Raw genomic sequence first — 15,735 nt, 5'->3', positions numbered from 1 at the left:
GAAGTTTATGCATGGTGCCTTTCATTGCCCCAGTGCAGGGCTCTGAGGTATCCATTGTTTTGTTTTCACAACCTTGTAGCAAGGAAGAATGAAAGAGGCGGTTGATTATTGCAAAAAGAATTTTTCATGGATGAGAAATAGTTGAAGGATTTTTTTTCAGTTGACGGATTAAGTCAAATGACTCCTATTCTTGATAACTCACTTCTCTCTAAAAAAAGACAAACTTTCCAGAATGATAAAATGAGGTCACATGAACGTCTATATTTTACTTGAAAACACAGTCAATCAAATGCTTTTTTCCTTTTCTTTTTGAACTTTCCTGCTTTACTCGTTGTTTACGGCATCCTCACCAAATGTGTAGCATGAGTAATTTCTGATTGAACGGTTTTGGAAGTCCAAACTCAGGAGCGCAGGTCGCTTGAGCAAACAAACCAATGCCTTGCACCCACATTCCAGTGGAAGCGAAGATGTAATTACGAGAGGATGAGGGACAAAGATGTCAAATTTATCCATTTTATTTAGCATTGTAACTGTGGTTTACAATAATGGCATAAACTTTAAAATCCTAATGAGTCATTAGAGACATCTAACAACAGGTTTCAAAATTGCCCCATGTGTGGTGTCGCTTGTCAATGTTTAAGATTCACAAGTGATTAGATATCAAGGAAAGTAGCTCAAACCACAGTCTCACGGCTACTGTTTCACTCAAGCACAGGTGTTTAAGCTATTCATTGATAACAACTAACAGGAGGTCCAATCTTTGCATTTCATCTCATGCCATCAAGTCAGACAAAAGCGGGGATTCTAAGAGAGCACAAATCCTTGACTTATCCCAATGGTCTTGTATTATACCAGTAGCTTTCTCACTATTTTTTCCTTTCAAGTTGCTTTTGACCTTATTGTAACAACACAATTTATTCTTTTCTTTTTTTTTTTAACATACAACTTATTTGTTGTGTGTGCTGATGCTTAACCTTTTTCTTTTCATTCTAATTGACTTCCCTCCCCCAAATTTAGAGTAAATTTTCCTTGAACCATATGCTCTCTTAGAATCTAAACAAGGTATCAGGAGATATTTATTTAAGTTTAGGGTTCAAAGTGTTTTTACAATATCATTCAGCTCAAAAAGGGAGCAAAGGATGCAATTATCATTTAAGGTAAGCAGTTTGGTCAAAAGAGCTTGTGTATGTATAATCATGGCCTTCATCATGTCCTCATTTATACATTTCATTCTAATATTCAGAGATTCATGCAAAGATTATCACTCATAGCTAGTCGTTCACTCACAGTTTAAGGTCACACTCTCACCGGTTTTGGTTCAAGCTTTTCTTTCACAATCAATCTGTCTACTGACTAACAATTCTACTGTGAGTTCACACTCTTGTTCTTTCTTCATTCAACATGCATATTCGTTCAAATTCATGAAAAGAAACACAAATCTCATCTTTAGCATGCATTCAATTTAAAACAAGGCATACATCCATTTTTCAAAATAAATAAACTATTTTACTGCAACACCAACAAAAGTTAAGTTAACTGTTCCAGATGCTTCAGAATGAGCAACTACACTACTCATGCACAAAACTAACAAGAAGTAAATAATGTACTAAAACCATAATTATACTAATAGATCAAAAAGCACAAAAAGAAGCATAAACTCTTCAGAAATATCCACATTCTTGTCAAGATGAACCACAACTTTCTCAATTGTCCATCCAGTCAGAAAAGTCTGAACCATCCTCTAGGTAGTATGCTGTTGAGTCAGGAGGAGGAGCAGTTTCAGCATCTGCGTCATCAGGAATGAGTATCAAAGGTGGTGCCAGTGGAGCTGGTGGAGGAGATAGTATCTCAACCTCCGGAGAAGTAGGTGGGTCTACTACTGGAGGTTGCGACTCAGCTGGTGCAGGCTCTGTCCTTGTTGGTATAGGATTGGGAGGAACAACCTCAGGGGCTCTTCCCAAAGGGAGTTGGGCTTCAGGCCAGGCCACCTTGTCCAGAAATTGTTCCATGGATATTATTGGCCTGTTGTGAGCTAATTGTTTCTGGTTGTATACAATCATCAGCTGCCCCCTGAATAAGCTCTGCAACATAGGAATTATGGGTAGTGCTTGTTAGGCATCTGGTTCCATGGTTGCTGTCAGAGGAGGTGGGTTGGATGATGAAAGGATGTCTTCAACTCTTGCTCTCTTTCTTGAGGTCATCTGTAAGAAAAGAATGTGAACATTTACAAATAATAGAGTCAACAGAAAGATAAAGGCTGCTTAGCAAAATAGCAGTCGCTTAGCGGTCCCCACCAAACAATATATATTACATAGTAAAATTTTCACAAATTTTACTAAGTCATGGGAGCTCAGCGAACTAGGTCGCTCAGCTCAGTAACTGCCACAAAGAAAACTGCTTGGCGCAGGGATATTGGCTTAGCGTGCAGCTATCAGCACAATATAAAAATTTGAGTGAATAGGCAATTTAGTCCCTGAGATTGTAACCACTTTGCATATTAGTCCCTGACTTAAATTTTAATTCATAATAGTCCCTAACTTTACATAAGTTTTGCAAAATAGTCCATGTCGTTAAATTCTCAGGTGACGGCGTTAGTGAGGTGTATAGGTGGCAATTCAGTGCCACGTAGATTGTCCAACGTGGCACTGAGGTCTGCATCTATAAATTCTCTCTCACATGCAAGGTTGCTTCTTCTTCCCCAAAAAAATTAGGGTTTACGAAGCTGCTGGTTGCTTCTTCTTCTTCTTCTTCTTCTTCTTCTTCTTCTTCCCACGCTGAGTTGCTTCTTCTTCTTCTACTCTGAGGCTCAGTCCCTGCTGCTTGTTCACTTGATTTGTCCATGTCTGCAAGTGGCAGTTGTTGTGCATTTTCTGGTAGTTTCATTCGGCAATGCCACCATGGAAGACGTGCAACTATTCGAACTGCAAGAACAAGGAGGAACCCAGGAAGGTTATTCTATACTTGTGCATTACCCCAAACAGACCCAGATAACTGTCAATTTTTTCAATGGGTTGAAGAAGAAAACCAACTTTCTAATTCGTCTTCTGTCTCAAGAGAAACAATGGTAGTGGCTGATTTGAGGCTACAAATTGAAGCTTTGCAGAAGAAAATGAGAAATTTAACAAACATTGTGTTGTTAGGTTTTTCATTTTTAATTGTAATGTTAGTTTTAGGGGGAATGTATTTTAGGTAAAATGTGTAATAGCAGCTTTTGATATTGTAATTGTTGTTTTGCTGAAGAATTTGTAGTAGGAAGTAGCTTTTGTAGTGTAATAGCAGCTTTTGTTGCTACTGTCAATTGTTGTTTTGCTGAAGAATTTGTAATAGGAAGTAGCTTTTGTAGTGTAATAGCAGCTTTTGTTGCTACTGTCAATTATCCATTTCAATTAAATATAATTTGTGGGTGAAATTTGTTGGTGAAATTTGCAGTTTATTAAATATAATTTAATAAAAGAAAGAGAATTAGGTAATAAGAAGCAGCTCATAATGTATGTTGGGATGGATTGTACTACTCCAACTCCAAATCCAACACAGTGTATAATTTATAAAAGAAAGAGAAGAAACATGATATCATTTCGAAGGGACAACTTGAAATAAAAGAAAGAGAATTAGGTGATGGCACAAGAAAGAGAAGTTTATTAAATATAATTTGTTGTTATATAACTTTTTGAAGTTATTGAAGTAGCACTAAACTAGGTGGTCCTACTCCAACTCCAAATCCAACACAGTGTATAATTTATAAAAGAAAGAGAAGAAACATGATATCATTTCGAAGGGACAACTTGAAATAAAAGAAAGAGAATTAGGTGATGGCACAAGAAAGAGAAGTTTATTAAATATAATTTGTTGTTATATAACTTTTTGAAGTTATTGAAGTAGCACTAAACTAGGTGGTCCTACTCCAACTCCAAATCCAACATAGTGTATAATTTATAAAAGAAAGAGAAGAAACATGACTTTAGATCAATTTCACATAATATTTGACATCCCAAAGCATGGTAGTTAGAAGCAATTGTTCAGTAGGCCATAATGTTTACATCATTTCACATGCCAGTGAAGCTTTCAAAATATACAACTACACATCCTAATATCAAAATGCAACAAAAAATGCTTCTTCAGTTTTCTTCATCAGCAACCTTCAAACTCAGCAACCTTCAAAATGCGCAACAAAAAATGGGTCTTCAGCAACCTTCAAAATGCAACAAAAAATGCTTCTTCAGTTTTCTGCATCATCTTTATCAGCAACCTTCCTTTGTTTGGCTCTTGTTATGGTTAGCTTATTCCTTGCCATTGGTGGAACAATAGTTGCAGGGACCTACATGTAAATGCCAAACATGAATAATTGTAATATATAAAAATGGAGTGCTGCAACAAATTAGGTTGAGATAAAACTACTTTGTTGTGACAAATATTTACCATCAACTCCATGTCACTATCTTGTGACAAATGAGGCTGAGATAAATTAATCTCCACCGGATCTTGTTGAACATGAGCAGCAGCTTCTTCAGCCTCATTCAAAGCTTGTTCATCTTGAGATAATAGGTGGTCATCCTCATTTGAAGTTGATGGTGCAACATATTTCTTTGGCCTAACAGGAACTCCAATATTTTTACAGCTTCTAATGTTATGATTGGTTTGGCCACACCTTCCACATGTAAACTCAGCCAATTTCCTCTTTAGCTTATGTCCTGTGACATTGTCCTCATCTACAGATCTCCTTCTATTTTTCTTTGGCCTTCCTCTTTGGACCCTTTTATGTGGTGGAACAGGGTGTGTATACTGTGTCTGGGCCCAATATTGTGGTCCTTGGACTGGTTCAATAAAATGCTGGTATGTCTTATTATAAGCTTCTATTGGCAGCCACTCATGACACATGTCCTCAGGCTTCCCTCCTTTGTGAGTTATTGTTGCAATGGCATGTCGGCATGGCATCCCTACATCAAAGTTGTAAAATCAGCACACATGTAGGTTAGGAATGAAAAAAAAAACTATAAAGAACACAACCTGTTAGTTGCCATACTCCACAAGTGCATGTCCATTCACCTAAATTGACCTCAACCTTATTCCCCCACATGTGAACCTCATATCTCAGGCCCATGTTATCACCACACCAAATGGGAGTCCATTGATTAGCAAAATGGAATTCTTTTTCTAGTCTTTTATACTGCACTGGACATAATGGTCCAGGTTTTCCAGAAAGTTTAACCTTGCGAGCAGCCATGGTTCTCATGATATAACTTCTAATTTCTTCAAGCATTGTGATAATAGGCTTGCATCTATACTGCAGAATTCTGGAATTGAATACCTCACAAGTGTTGTTGCATATATTGTCCACCTTGGGTATTGTACTGAAGTGGGCTTTTGTCCATGCTTGTTTGGGCCATTTATTCAAATACTCCCAAGCCTGGCAGTTGATTGTCTTCAAATGGGCCATATGGCCTTCAAACTCAGCAACATTAGTGGATTTTGCACATTGCCACACAATTCCTTTAAGTTCCTTGCTTTTCCATTGCTTTGTAAAATTTTTCCAAAGATGCAAGACACAAAATCTATGAGGTGCACCAGGCATGACTTCCTGTAAAGCTGGAATAAGTCCCTGAAAAATTGCAGCAAAGTAGTAAATACTTCTGGACTAGTCCCTAACTTATGTCATTAACTTCAATTAAATACCTAACTTATGATAACAATTGCAAATCACACCATGTCATACCTTTTGCATGTCTGACATGAAATTCCACCCATTCTGTATGTAATCCCCAAGATTTCATGCAACAAAGTTAAAAACCATTTCCAATTGTCTTTGTTCTCAATGTCCACAACAGCATAAGCAATAACATAGATGTGGTTATTGCCATCAAGCCCAACAACAGAGAGCAAGTTTCCTCCAAATGCACTCTTTAGGAAACATCCATCTAGACCTATGAATGGTCTACATCCAGCAACAAACCCCTTCTTACAGCCAGCAAGACAAATATATAGCCTCTGAAATTGTGGTGGACCTTCTGGACTTGGCACTGTGTTGATCTTAACTGTTGATCCAGGATTGCTCCTCAACAATTCATGTGCATAATCAAATACTTTGGCATATTGTTTCCTCTCATTCCCTTCCACTAATTGCTTTGCTTCTTTCATGGCTCTCCACATCTTTGTAACTTCAATGTGCACTCCAAACTCTTGCTTGAAATATTCCAAAGCTTCAACACATTTAAGGGTTGGCTGCATTTTGAGTTTGCCCTCAAGTTTACTGACCACCCACTGTCTATTTGCTTGTTTGTTGTTCACTTCTCTGCAGCAATTATGGTTATGCTTAAATGTCTTTATCTGAAAAGAGTTTCTAACTTCATTCTTTGCACAGTAGATTTCCCAATCACAAAATGCCTTCTTGCATTTTGCTCTAGCCCTCTGTTTATCATTTTTCTTCCACTTGAACTCCCTGCCCATCAATATGCTATACTCCCTCAATGCAGATTTAAATTCATCTAGAGTACCAAACTCCATCCCTAATTCCAACTTCTGTTCACCAACTCCACTACTTTGACTATATTGAGGATAAACTTCAACATCCTCATCTTCATCATCACTACTAATGGGGATATTAAGCTCCTCTGAATGATAACCATCTGTCTCAACTTCAGCTTCAACTTCATTCAACATACAAGAGAAATTTATAAACCACTCAGCATCTGTCTCATCACTGTCAACTTCCTTTTCCTCCTCACTATCAGCAACATCTCTCTCTTCACCATCAGCATCTCTCTCCTCACCAGCTTCAGCATCCCTCTGCTCACTACCATCTCTTTGCTCACCAGCATCAGTATCCCTCTACTCACTACCATCTCTTTGCTCACTAGCATCAGTATCCCTCTGCTCACCACCATTCCTCTGCTTACCAGCATCCATCTGCTCACCAGCATCTCTCTGCTCTCCAGCAACAACATCTGCATCAATGGTGATAAAGTAAAAATTAATCATATTAATTAATTATGGTAACCATGTCGGACCAAGTACAGATGAATTAAAACTTACCTTCCTCATGGCCAGCAACAGGTACATGATCTAAATCATCCTCATTCTCAACAGCTTTTCGAATTGGATCACATTCCAAGTACAACATCTGTGGGACTTCTTCTAAAATTGGATCTACTTCATGATGAAAATAAACATTTATCTCATTCTCATTTTCAAAAGCATCCCTAACTAAGTGTAATATATCTCCATCAGTTGTACAACTCCTTAACCCATGATTAAAATCTAAGTCCTTATCAATCAACCAAAAACATTCTCCTATATTACTATACTTCTTACAAGCTTTCACCAGATCATATAAGATAAATGCATTTAGGCAATCTGCAGATATATCCTCCCAAACGTCAAATTCTCCGCCTATATATTCAACCTTTCCATCACTGGCACGTGGAGTGAATCTTCCTCCATGGTGCAATACTAAAGTTATATTGTCATTCATTCTACACAATCAGAAACCACAAACATGGTCAGATATTAGGAAATAAAAAAACCTACCTCAAAAAGCGCGAAGACATTGACATTGTCAAAAAGCGCGAAGACACAATCAGAAACCAAAAACATTGTCATCTATAAAAACAGAGCATCATAAACGAAAATAATAAAGGATCATAAACCTCCCTACGAAGCGCGAAGACAATGCAGATGAAACCCCTCGAACATATAAAACCCCAAATCAAACCACCAAAACAATGCAAACGAATTGAATGAAACCACCAACCTGACAAAAAGCGCGAACCCTCAATCACGAGAATGCAGGGGAGGGAAGAGCAAACCGCAAACAGTTAAAAAACCCTACAGCAGTAAGACAGTGAAAGGGAAAATGGGTTTACTTCATTTTTGATTTCTTTTTAACCTAATTTTTCAATTCAGTCCTTGCCTTGCCACATAATATTGCTTACTTGGACTCAAACCTGCCACATTGGATGCTTACGTTTGCCAAATAGACATTTGACTAACGGAGGAAATTAGATTTTAACAGCAAGGACTTATTTGCATAACGGAGGTAAAGTTAGGGACTATTATGAATTAAAATTTAAGTCAGGGACTAATATGCAAAGTGGTTACAATCTCAGGGACTAAATTTCCTATTCACTCATAAAAATTTTCTACGTTACCTGGGCTTAGCAAATCAGCCTCGCTTAGCCACAAGTACTTATCAAGAGGATGAATATTCATCCTCTACAGGTCAGATCGCTTAACGCAACGAACACGCTCAGTGAATGCTTTTGAAGAATACAACTACTATTGGTACACTCGCTCAGCGCGACATGTGCACTTAGCAAGTTCTTTCGAAACATTCAATGAGCATTGATAATCTCGCTCAACGCGGTAGGTGCGCTCAACGAGCTCGTTGCATTTTCCAAAAAGACAGCAGGAAAAATAGTGCATTTCACACATGCAAAGTTCCAAACACATTTTCCAACAGACAACCTATACATAAACCTAAAGTTTAACTACTTCTAAACATACTACAATCCTATAATTCCTAACACTAATATTAAAGGTGGTCTAACCTAAGGTTGAGCAAAATAACAAAGAAAAGGATCATATGGAACTTACTTGAATCGTTGATGCAGTAGACCAAATGCAAATGTTGGATTAGATGAGGGACAGAGAAAGAGGTAAAAGTGTTTATGCAGAAAAGAATTCTCCACTGTTCATTACACTCAAAACTTGTCAAAGTACTAAAGCTACACTTAACCAAGTGCTTTTTTACTCTCCTGCTTAGCGAAGAATTCTCTCAGCAGGAGAGTCGTTTGGTTTCTCAAGGCCAACTGCTTAGCGGAGCTCACGCTTAGCCAAGCTCTTTTTTTTAGCTTAGCACGTGAATTCTACCGCTTAGCGAAATCTGAAGATAAGAAAACCTGCAAGTCTCGCTAAGCCGAGATCTAGGCCCGCTTAGCCAAAATCATGTATTTTAAGTGCAGAGGAGCTGCACTAAGCGGTTAATAACATTGCTTAGCATGCATACTGCCGCAAGCGATTGAGCTCAGCGACCATGAGTGGCGCTAAGCCACATCAAATCCAGTTTAAACCGCAAGAATATCCACTTAGCCAGCAGATTAAGCGCTAAGCTCCATGACCCTTAATTTTGGCCACAATGAATTGCGCTTGGCGACACTGGGTCTCGCTTAGCCAAGGGAAGCCATCGCTCAACGATCAGTCTGTCGCTTAGCTGAATTCAACTTGGATTGATTTTGGCCTAGCTAAACCTTGGCTAGCTTAGCGGAATTAATCAGCCTCAGATGTCAGGGTTGTGAGCTAAGTGCTTGAACTCGTGGCTTAGCGCATAAACAATTATGCGCTTAGTGGCAAAAGGATTAATTTTCAAAAAGATTTTCTAAGTTTTAAACTTAGTCCTTTCCCAAGAAATTGAAACCCTTAATTTTACCATTCAAAGTGAGGCGGATATGCTCCTAAGTTCAGACTATACAGCAAGTTCCCAATGATCAAATGCATGAAAAACCAAAAATAACACAAATTTAAAATTGGGTTGCCTCCTAGGGAGCGCTTCTTTAACGTCATTAGCTTGACGCTTTTACCTCGCTAGGTGATCTTACGTTTTGGTTCTCACCATCAGAACCTCTTGAGCTTTTCTCATTACCTGCAAGCAAACATTGTGTTATAGAGCAGGCTTGTCTTCAACAAACAAGTCAAAATCAATTTTCTAGTCTTCAAAACCTAACTCCAGCTTTCTCTTCCCCATGTCTATGCAGCTTGCAGTCAACATGAACGGCTTCCCCAAGATTACAGGGATGTCAGTATCTTTAGAGATATCCATGACCACAAAGTCTGATGGAAAGATAAAATGCTTGACCCTGACTAATACATCTTCAATTACTCCGTAGGGCCTGGTAATGGAGCGGTCAGCTAATTGTAGAGTCATTCGAGTGGGCATAATCTCCAACTCTCCCAATCTTCTACACATGGAGAGTGGCATCAAATTAATGTTGGCTCCCAGATCAATTAGAGCCTTTCCCACATTGACTTCTCCTATTGAACAAGGAAAAGTTACACTCCCAGGATCTTTATGCTTAGGTGGTAGAATCTTTTGGATCATAGCACTACAACTTTCTTCCACTATGATGTTTTCCTGATGAATGTACTTATGCTTCCTTGTCAACATATCTTTCAAAAATTTGGAGTAGAGCGGCATCTGCTGCAGAGCTTCGCCAAAGGGCATGGTTATTTCCAATTTCCTGAAAATATCCAAAAATCTTGCCAAATGACGATCTTTTTCTTTCTTGGAAGGTACCACAGGATATGGTACTTCCACACCTTTGTCCAGTGGCTTTCCACTTCTACTCTTCTCTGAAATCTTATTTTTTTCTTCTTTTTCATTTTTCTCATTTTCTTTTTCTTTTTCTTGGTTCTCCATCTCTTTATTATGAACCATTATTTTCTTCCCTTTTTCCTGATTCTCTTTACCCTTCCCATCATTTTCCTTAACCTCAACACCTTTCTTTTCACCCATTTGCTCCTTGTACACCACACTCTCTTCATCCTCAGCTTCCACCAACCTTTTACTCCTAGTCATCACAGCCTTGCATTCCTCCTTAGGATTATTTTCCGTATTTGCTCCAAAATTGTTGGATGACTTGTCAGCTATCTGCTTGGCCAGTTGTCCCACCTGGACTTCAAGGTTCTTTAGTGCTAACTTAGTACTCTTATGATTTAACATCGTTACCTACATAAACTGAGTCAAGGACTCTTCCAACTTAGTCGTCCTCTGAAAGATGTTAGGCCCTTGTTGAATTGGCCTATTTGAGGATCCACCCTGGTCTTTATTAAACTGGTTGCCAAGGTGTGCGATGTGTCATTATTTCCTCCTATTTCTTAACCCTTTTTGTCACCATTTTAATTACTGATTAGCCTTAATTGTCAAATTAATTATGCAGTTTTATCATTTGGACCTACTTGACTAATTTTGTGTTTTTAATTTAATTTCAGGAGAATTATAAGCAATTGGGCTTGAATCCGGAATTGGGCTTGGAATTGAAGAGAGCAGACAATTTTATTTTATCAAATCTTATCTTATCCAGATTTTATTTCATCTAGATTTTATTTCGTCCAGATCTTATTTCATCCAATCTTATCTTATCATGTCCAGATTTTATTTTATTTTGTTTATGGGCTTGGACTTAAAACAGATTTGTAAGCTTTGGGGCTGAGGACCTATATAATAGCACCAGAGTTTTAGTTTAAGAGTTTTTGGAGGAGAGAATAATTTTAGGGTTTTTTGCAATTCCATTTTTTACTGTTCATGCACACTGTTCACGTGGCAATAAAATTTGTTTTCTGCAATTTCTTTTTCTGCTTAATCTACAATTTCGTTTTCTGCTTCAATCTGCAATTTTGTTTTCTGCTTCTAATTGCAATTTCGTTTTTTGCTAATTAATGGAAGGCTAAGTCTCCAGCGTTGTTTTCTCTTAAGGATCAAGCACAGCTCTCTTTGAGGTTTTGTTATTACTATTGAATTCTAATTAGTTTTTCCTCTTCACCAATTGCTCTGTATTTGTTGCTATTAATCCATGCATGCTTAGTGCTAGATTAATTGTCTCTGTGCTTAATTTACGTTCATGCTTAATGATCAGTTTCGTTCATGATTAATTGGTGTATGTGTTTCTTAATCACATAATGATAGCCTTATGTTAATATTCGCTTAGTAATTTAATTTAGGGTTGGATTAAGTGGTTGAACTGATTAGGGATAAATCCTCGTAACCTAGGATAAGAGACTTGCTTGTGAATCAAGGGGAAACAACATGTTTTAATTTTGTTATTTCTTTAATTCGAATTTGCTTGCGGTTTAATTTACAAAAACAAACAACCCCCCCCCCTCAATTCGTTATTGTTTTATTACTATCTGTTATGAACGTTTGGTTGACCATTTCTCATTGGGAGACGACCTAGGATCACTTCCTAGATATTGCATTTTTAATGTTTATTTGATTGGGGTACAGCCTCGATCAAATTTGTAGTCGTTGCCGGGGAGCAGTGGGCCAAAGGTTCATAATAGTGTTTAGTTACTTTGTTTTGTGTAGCGTTCTGTTTTGCATTTCAGTCGCGTCCCCTGTTTAGCGACTATTTTTAGCGACTGTTTCAGCTTTGTGTGTTGCTGTGAATAGTGATTAGCGACTGGGAACTAGCGACTGATTTTGTAATTTAATTAGCGATTTTTGTTTTGATAGTTAAAGTTTTTATTTTTGGCTGATTTTTGTTGGGGTAGTTTCTTTTGATCCATATTTTGTGTGAAAAATACCAGGAGCACTTGGTGTGGCAGTATTTGAGAGAGGCAAAAATTTTGGGAACTTGTTTTTAGCAAAACTTAAAACGGCCATAACTTTTGCTCCGAGTATTATAATGACTATTATTGTATATGCATTTGGGGTAGAGAAAAATTTCCCATACTATGAAAACCCGCTTTAGCTGGTTGGGGTCTCCCAAACTCGAAAAATCAGCCGTTTACTAAGTTTTTTTTTCAAGTATTATTGTCCTATTTTTCTAAAGTTGGCCTAGGTAGTTTTCATAGTTAGACTTTGAATTTTTGTTTGAAATTTTTTGTGCTATCTTTTCATCATTTTAGGGTGTTCCTCACAAAATTTCAGCTCATTTGGATATCATTTGACTATAGCTGTAGTTTTAACCCTCCCCTGGTTTGAAAAACACATGATTTGCTGCATATAGTGCATGACTAGGGGAAATCCAGGTGATTTACAACCCTTTGATCCAGAAATAGATAGAACCTTTCATAGATTAGTTAGGCATAGTGTGCATCCTGACCATTCTATACATTTTGAGCATTTTGAGTATTTTGTTGCTGGTAATTCTGAATATTTTGATTTTGAGCAATCAACTACTAATTTTCATATTGAGAATATTGCTCAACCTCCACCTCATGAGAGGACTCTTAGGGAGATGGCTGCACCTGATTTCACTTATGAAAGCTTGTGCATTCAATATCCTGATGAGGGTGTTCCATATGTTCTCAAGACTGGACAAATACATTTGCTGCCCAAGTTTCATGGTCTTGCAGGTGAAGATCCTCATAAGCATCTTAAGGAGTTTCATATTGTTTGTTCCACCATGAAGCCCCCTAATGTCCAGGAAGATCATATCTTCCTAAAGTCTTTTCCTCATTCTCTGGAGGGAGTGGCAAAAGATTGGTTGTTCTACATTGCTCCTAGATCCATCTCCAACTGGGATGACCTTAAGAGAGTGTTCTTGGAGAAATTCTTCCTTGCATCTAGGACCACTACCATCAGAAAAGACATTTCAGGCATCAGGCAACTTAGTGGAGAGAGCTTGTATGAGTATTGGGAAAGATTCAAGAAATTGTGTGCAAGCTGTCCTCACCACCAGATTTCTGAGCAACTCCTTCTGCAATATTTCTATAAGGGACTTAGCAACATGGAAAGGAGTATGATTGATGCTGCCAGTGGTGGAGCCCTTGGTGATATGACCCCTACTGAGGCTAGGAATTTGATTGAGAAGATGGCTTCCAACTCCCAACAATTTAGTGCAAGAAATAATGCTATTGTCCTTAGAGGAGTCCATGAGGTGGCCCCGGATTCATCTTCATCTGTTGAAATAAAAAGCTTGAGGGAAAACTTGATGCCTTGGTCAACCTCGTAACTCAGCTTGCCATAAATCAAAAATATGCATCTGCACCTGTTGCAAGAGTCTATGGTCTATGTTCTTTTGCAGATCACCATACAGATCTTTGTCCTTCTTTGTAGCAATCTGGAGTCAATGAGCAACCTGAAGCTTATGCTGCAAACATTTATAATAGACCCCCTCAGCAGCAAAATCCACAACAGCAGAATAATTATGATCTTTCAAGCAACAGATACAATCCAGGTTGGAGGAATCATCCAAATCTGAGATGGACAAATCCTCCACAACAACAACAGTCTGTCCCTCCTTTCCAGAATGTTGTTGGTTCAAGCAAGCCATATGTTCCTCCTCCAATGCAGCAACAGCAGCAACAACAACAAAGACAACAAGCAACTGAGACCCCTCCTTAACCTTCCTTAGAAGAGTTAATGAGGCAAATGACCATCCAGAATATGCAATTTCAACAAAAGACAAGAGCCTCCATTCAGAGTCTGACAAATCAGATGGGACAGATGGATACTCAGTTGAACCAAGCTCAGTCCCAAAATTCTAACAAATTGCCTTCACAAACTGTGCAGAATCCAAAAAATGTGAGTGCCATCAGCTTGAGGTTTGGCAACCAAATTCAAGTGCCTCCACCAGTAGCAGCACCTGCACCTGAACCTGTCAAGCTTCATTCTACACCTGAAAAAGATGACGAGATAGTTGAACAAAAGAGAAAGCTTCCTAACAAAAATTTTCATGCAAGTGGACCTTCTTCTAGTAATTCTGAATTACAGCACCCTCCTATCCCTCTTCCATTCCCACCTAGAGCAATTCCAAACAAAAAGATGGAAGAAGTAGAAAATGAGATCTTGGAGACCTTCAGTAAAGTAGAGGTGAACATACCTCTGATAGATGCCATCAAAAAGATTCCAAGATATGCCAAGTTTCTAAAGGACTGTGCACCCACAAAAGGAAGCTCAAAGGCAATGAAAGGATTAGCATGGGCAGAAATGTGTCAGCATTGATAGGTAAATCTGTTCCTCACATTCCTGAGAAATGTAAGGACCCAGGTACTTTCTGTATACCTTGCATTATTAGGAACAGTAAATTTGAGAATGCCATGCTAGATCTAGGAGCATCAGTTAGTGTCATGCCTCTGTCCATTTTCAATTCTTTATCTCTTGGACCTTTGCAATCTACAGATGTGGTGATTCATTTGGCAAATAGAAGTGTGGCTTACCCCGTAGGTTTCATAGAGGAAGTGTTGGTTCGGGTTGGTGAACTTATTTTTCCTGTTGATTTTTATGTTCTTAATATGGAAGAGGGATTTTCCCATGGTTCAGTTCCAATTATTTTAGTCAGGCCATTTATGAAAACAACCCGAACCAAGATAGATGTTTATGCTGACACATTGTCTATGGAATTTGGTGATATTGTTGTTCATTTTAACATTCTTGATGCCATGAAACATCCATATGAGGATCATTCTGTTTTTCGTGCTGAGATAATTGATTAGATTGTTGATGATTATATGTTTGATTTTGATTATGTTCTTCATGGTAGGAAACATCCCTTTTTATTTGATCTGCATACTTGTCATTCCTTATGCATTGAATTTGAATCTGAGTTTGAATTTGATCCTATATCTGATTTTTATGCTGAGAGTGAATTTGAATTTGAGTCTAATTCTAATTTTCTGGGTGTTGTGCCTCTTGATGTTGATTTTTTAGAGTCAGAATGCACTAACCATGTTGCAGGAAGTACATCCACTTCTGACTTGCTTTATGAGGTACAGGCTGAGGAACCCTCCTCTTCTCCTACCCTGGTTCCTCCCACTGTTCAGCCATCACCCACACCAGAGTTTAAGCCCTTACCAGCAACCCTCAAGTATGCTTACTTATAGGACAAGGAAAAATTTCCAATGATCATATTTTCCTCCCTTGCTGCTGAGCAAGAGGGGAAGTTGTTGGTAGTGCTCAAGAAGCACAAGAAAGCCATTGGATTGACTTTAGCAGACATTCCTGGTATTAGCCCATCTACCTGCATGCATAGGATACTTTTAGAGGATGGAGCTAAGCCAGTGAGGCAGCCACAACGGTGACTCAAC

The 15,735-nt window shown here is 38.3% G+C and overlaps 2 protein-coding genes and 1 non-coding gene across 3 annotated transcripts; all 3 read right to left on the bottom strand.

Moving 5' to 3' along the window:
* Positions 1 to 1,703: 1,703 nt before the first annotated feature.
* Positions 1,704 to 2,090, bottom strand: LOC114389814 (lysine-rich arabinogalactan protein 19-like). The gene has a single exon (XM_028350543.1). It carries the CDS (start codon positions 2,088 to 2,090, stop codon positions 1,704 to 1,706), a length of 387 nt encoding a protein of 128 aa, XP_028206344.1.
* A 2,182-nt stretch (positions 2,091 to 4,272) lies between these two features.
* On the bottom strand, positions 4,273 to 5,859 carry LOC114389813. Its single transcript, XM_028350542.1, has 3 exons — positions 5,711 to 5,859; positions 5,005 to 5,596; positions 4,273 to 4,934 (listed from the first exon to the last, which is right to left on the bottom strand). Exons 1-3 carry the CDS (start codon positions 5,726 to 5,728, stop codon positions 4,273 to 4,275), a joined length of 1,272 nt encoding a protein of 423 aa, XP_028206343.1. The 5' UTR covers positions 5,729 to 5,859.
* A 7,424-nt stretch (positions 5,860 to 13,283) lies between these two features.
* On the bottom strand, positions 13,284 to 13,390 carry LOC114391340. The gene has a single exon (XR_003662131.1). It is a non-coding gene; the product is annotated as a small nucleolar RNA R71 (small nucleolar RNA).
* Between the last annotated feature and the right edge of the window lie 2,345 nt (positions 13,391 to 15,735).

Source organism: Glycine soja, chromosome 16 (assembly GCF_004193775.1).
Source record: "Glycine soja cultivar W05 chromosome 16, ASM419377v2, whole genome shotgun sequence".
Taxonomy (NCBI): domain Eukaryota; kingdom Viridiplantae; phylum Streptophyta; class Magnoliopsida; order Fabales; family Fabaceae; genus Glycine; species Glycine soja.
This window is presented reverse-complemented; position numbering and strand designations above follow the sequence as displayed.

Excerpts from the sequence above, each read along its gene's own strand:
- LOC114389813 (XM_028350542.1), bottom strand. Across the intron at positions 4,935-5,004 it reads TGGAGTATGGCAACTAACAG|GGATGCCATGCCGACATGCC; the intron begins GTTGTGTTCTTT and ends ACTTTGATGTAG.
- LOC114389814 (XM_028350543.1), bottom strand. The coding sequence starts at position 2,090 with ATGTTGCAGAGCTTATTCAGGGGGCAGCTGATGATTGTATACAACCAG.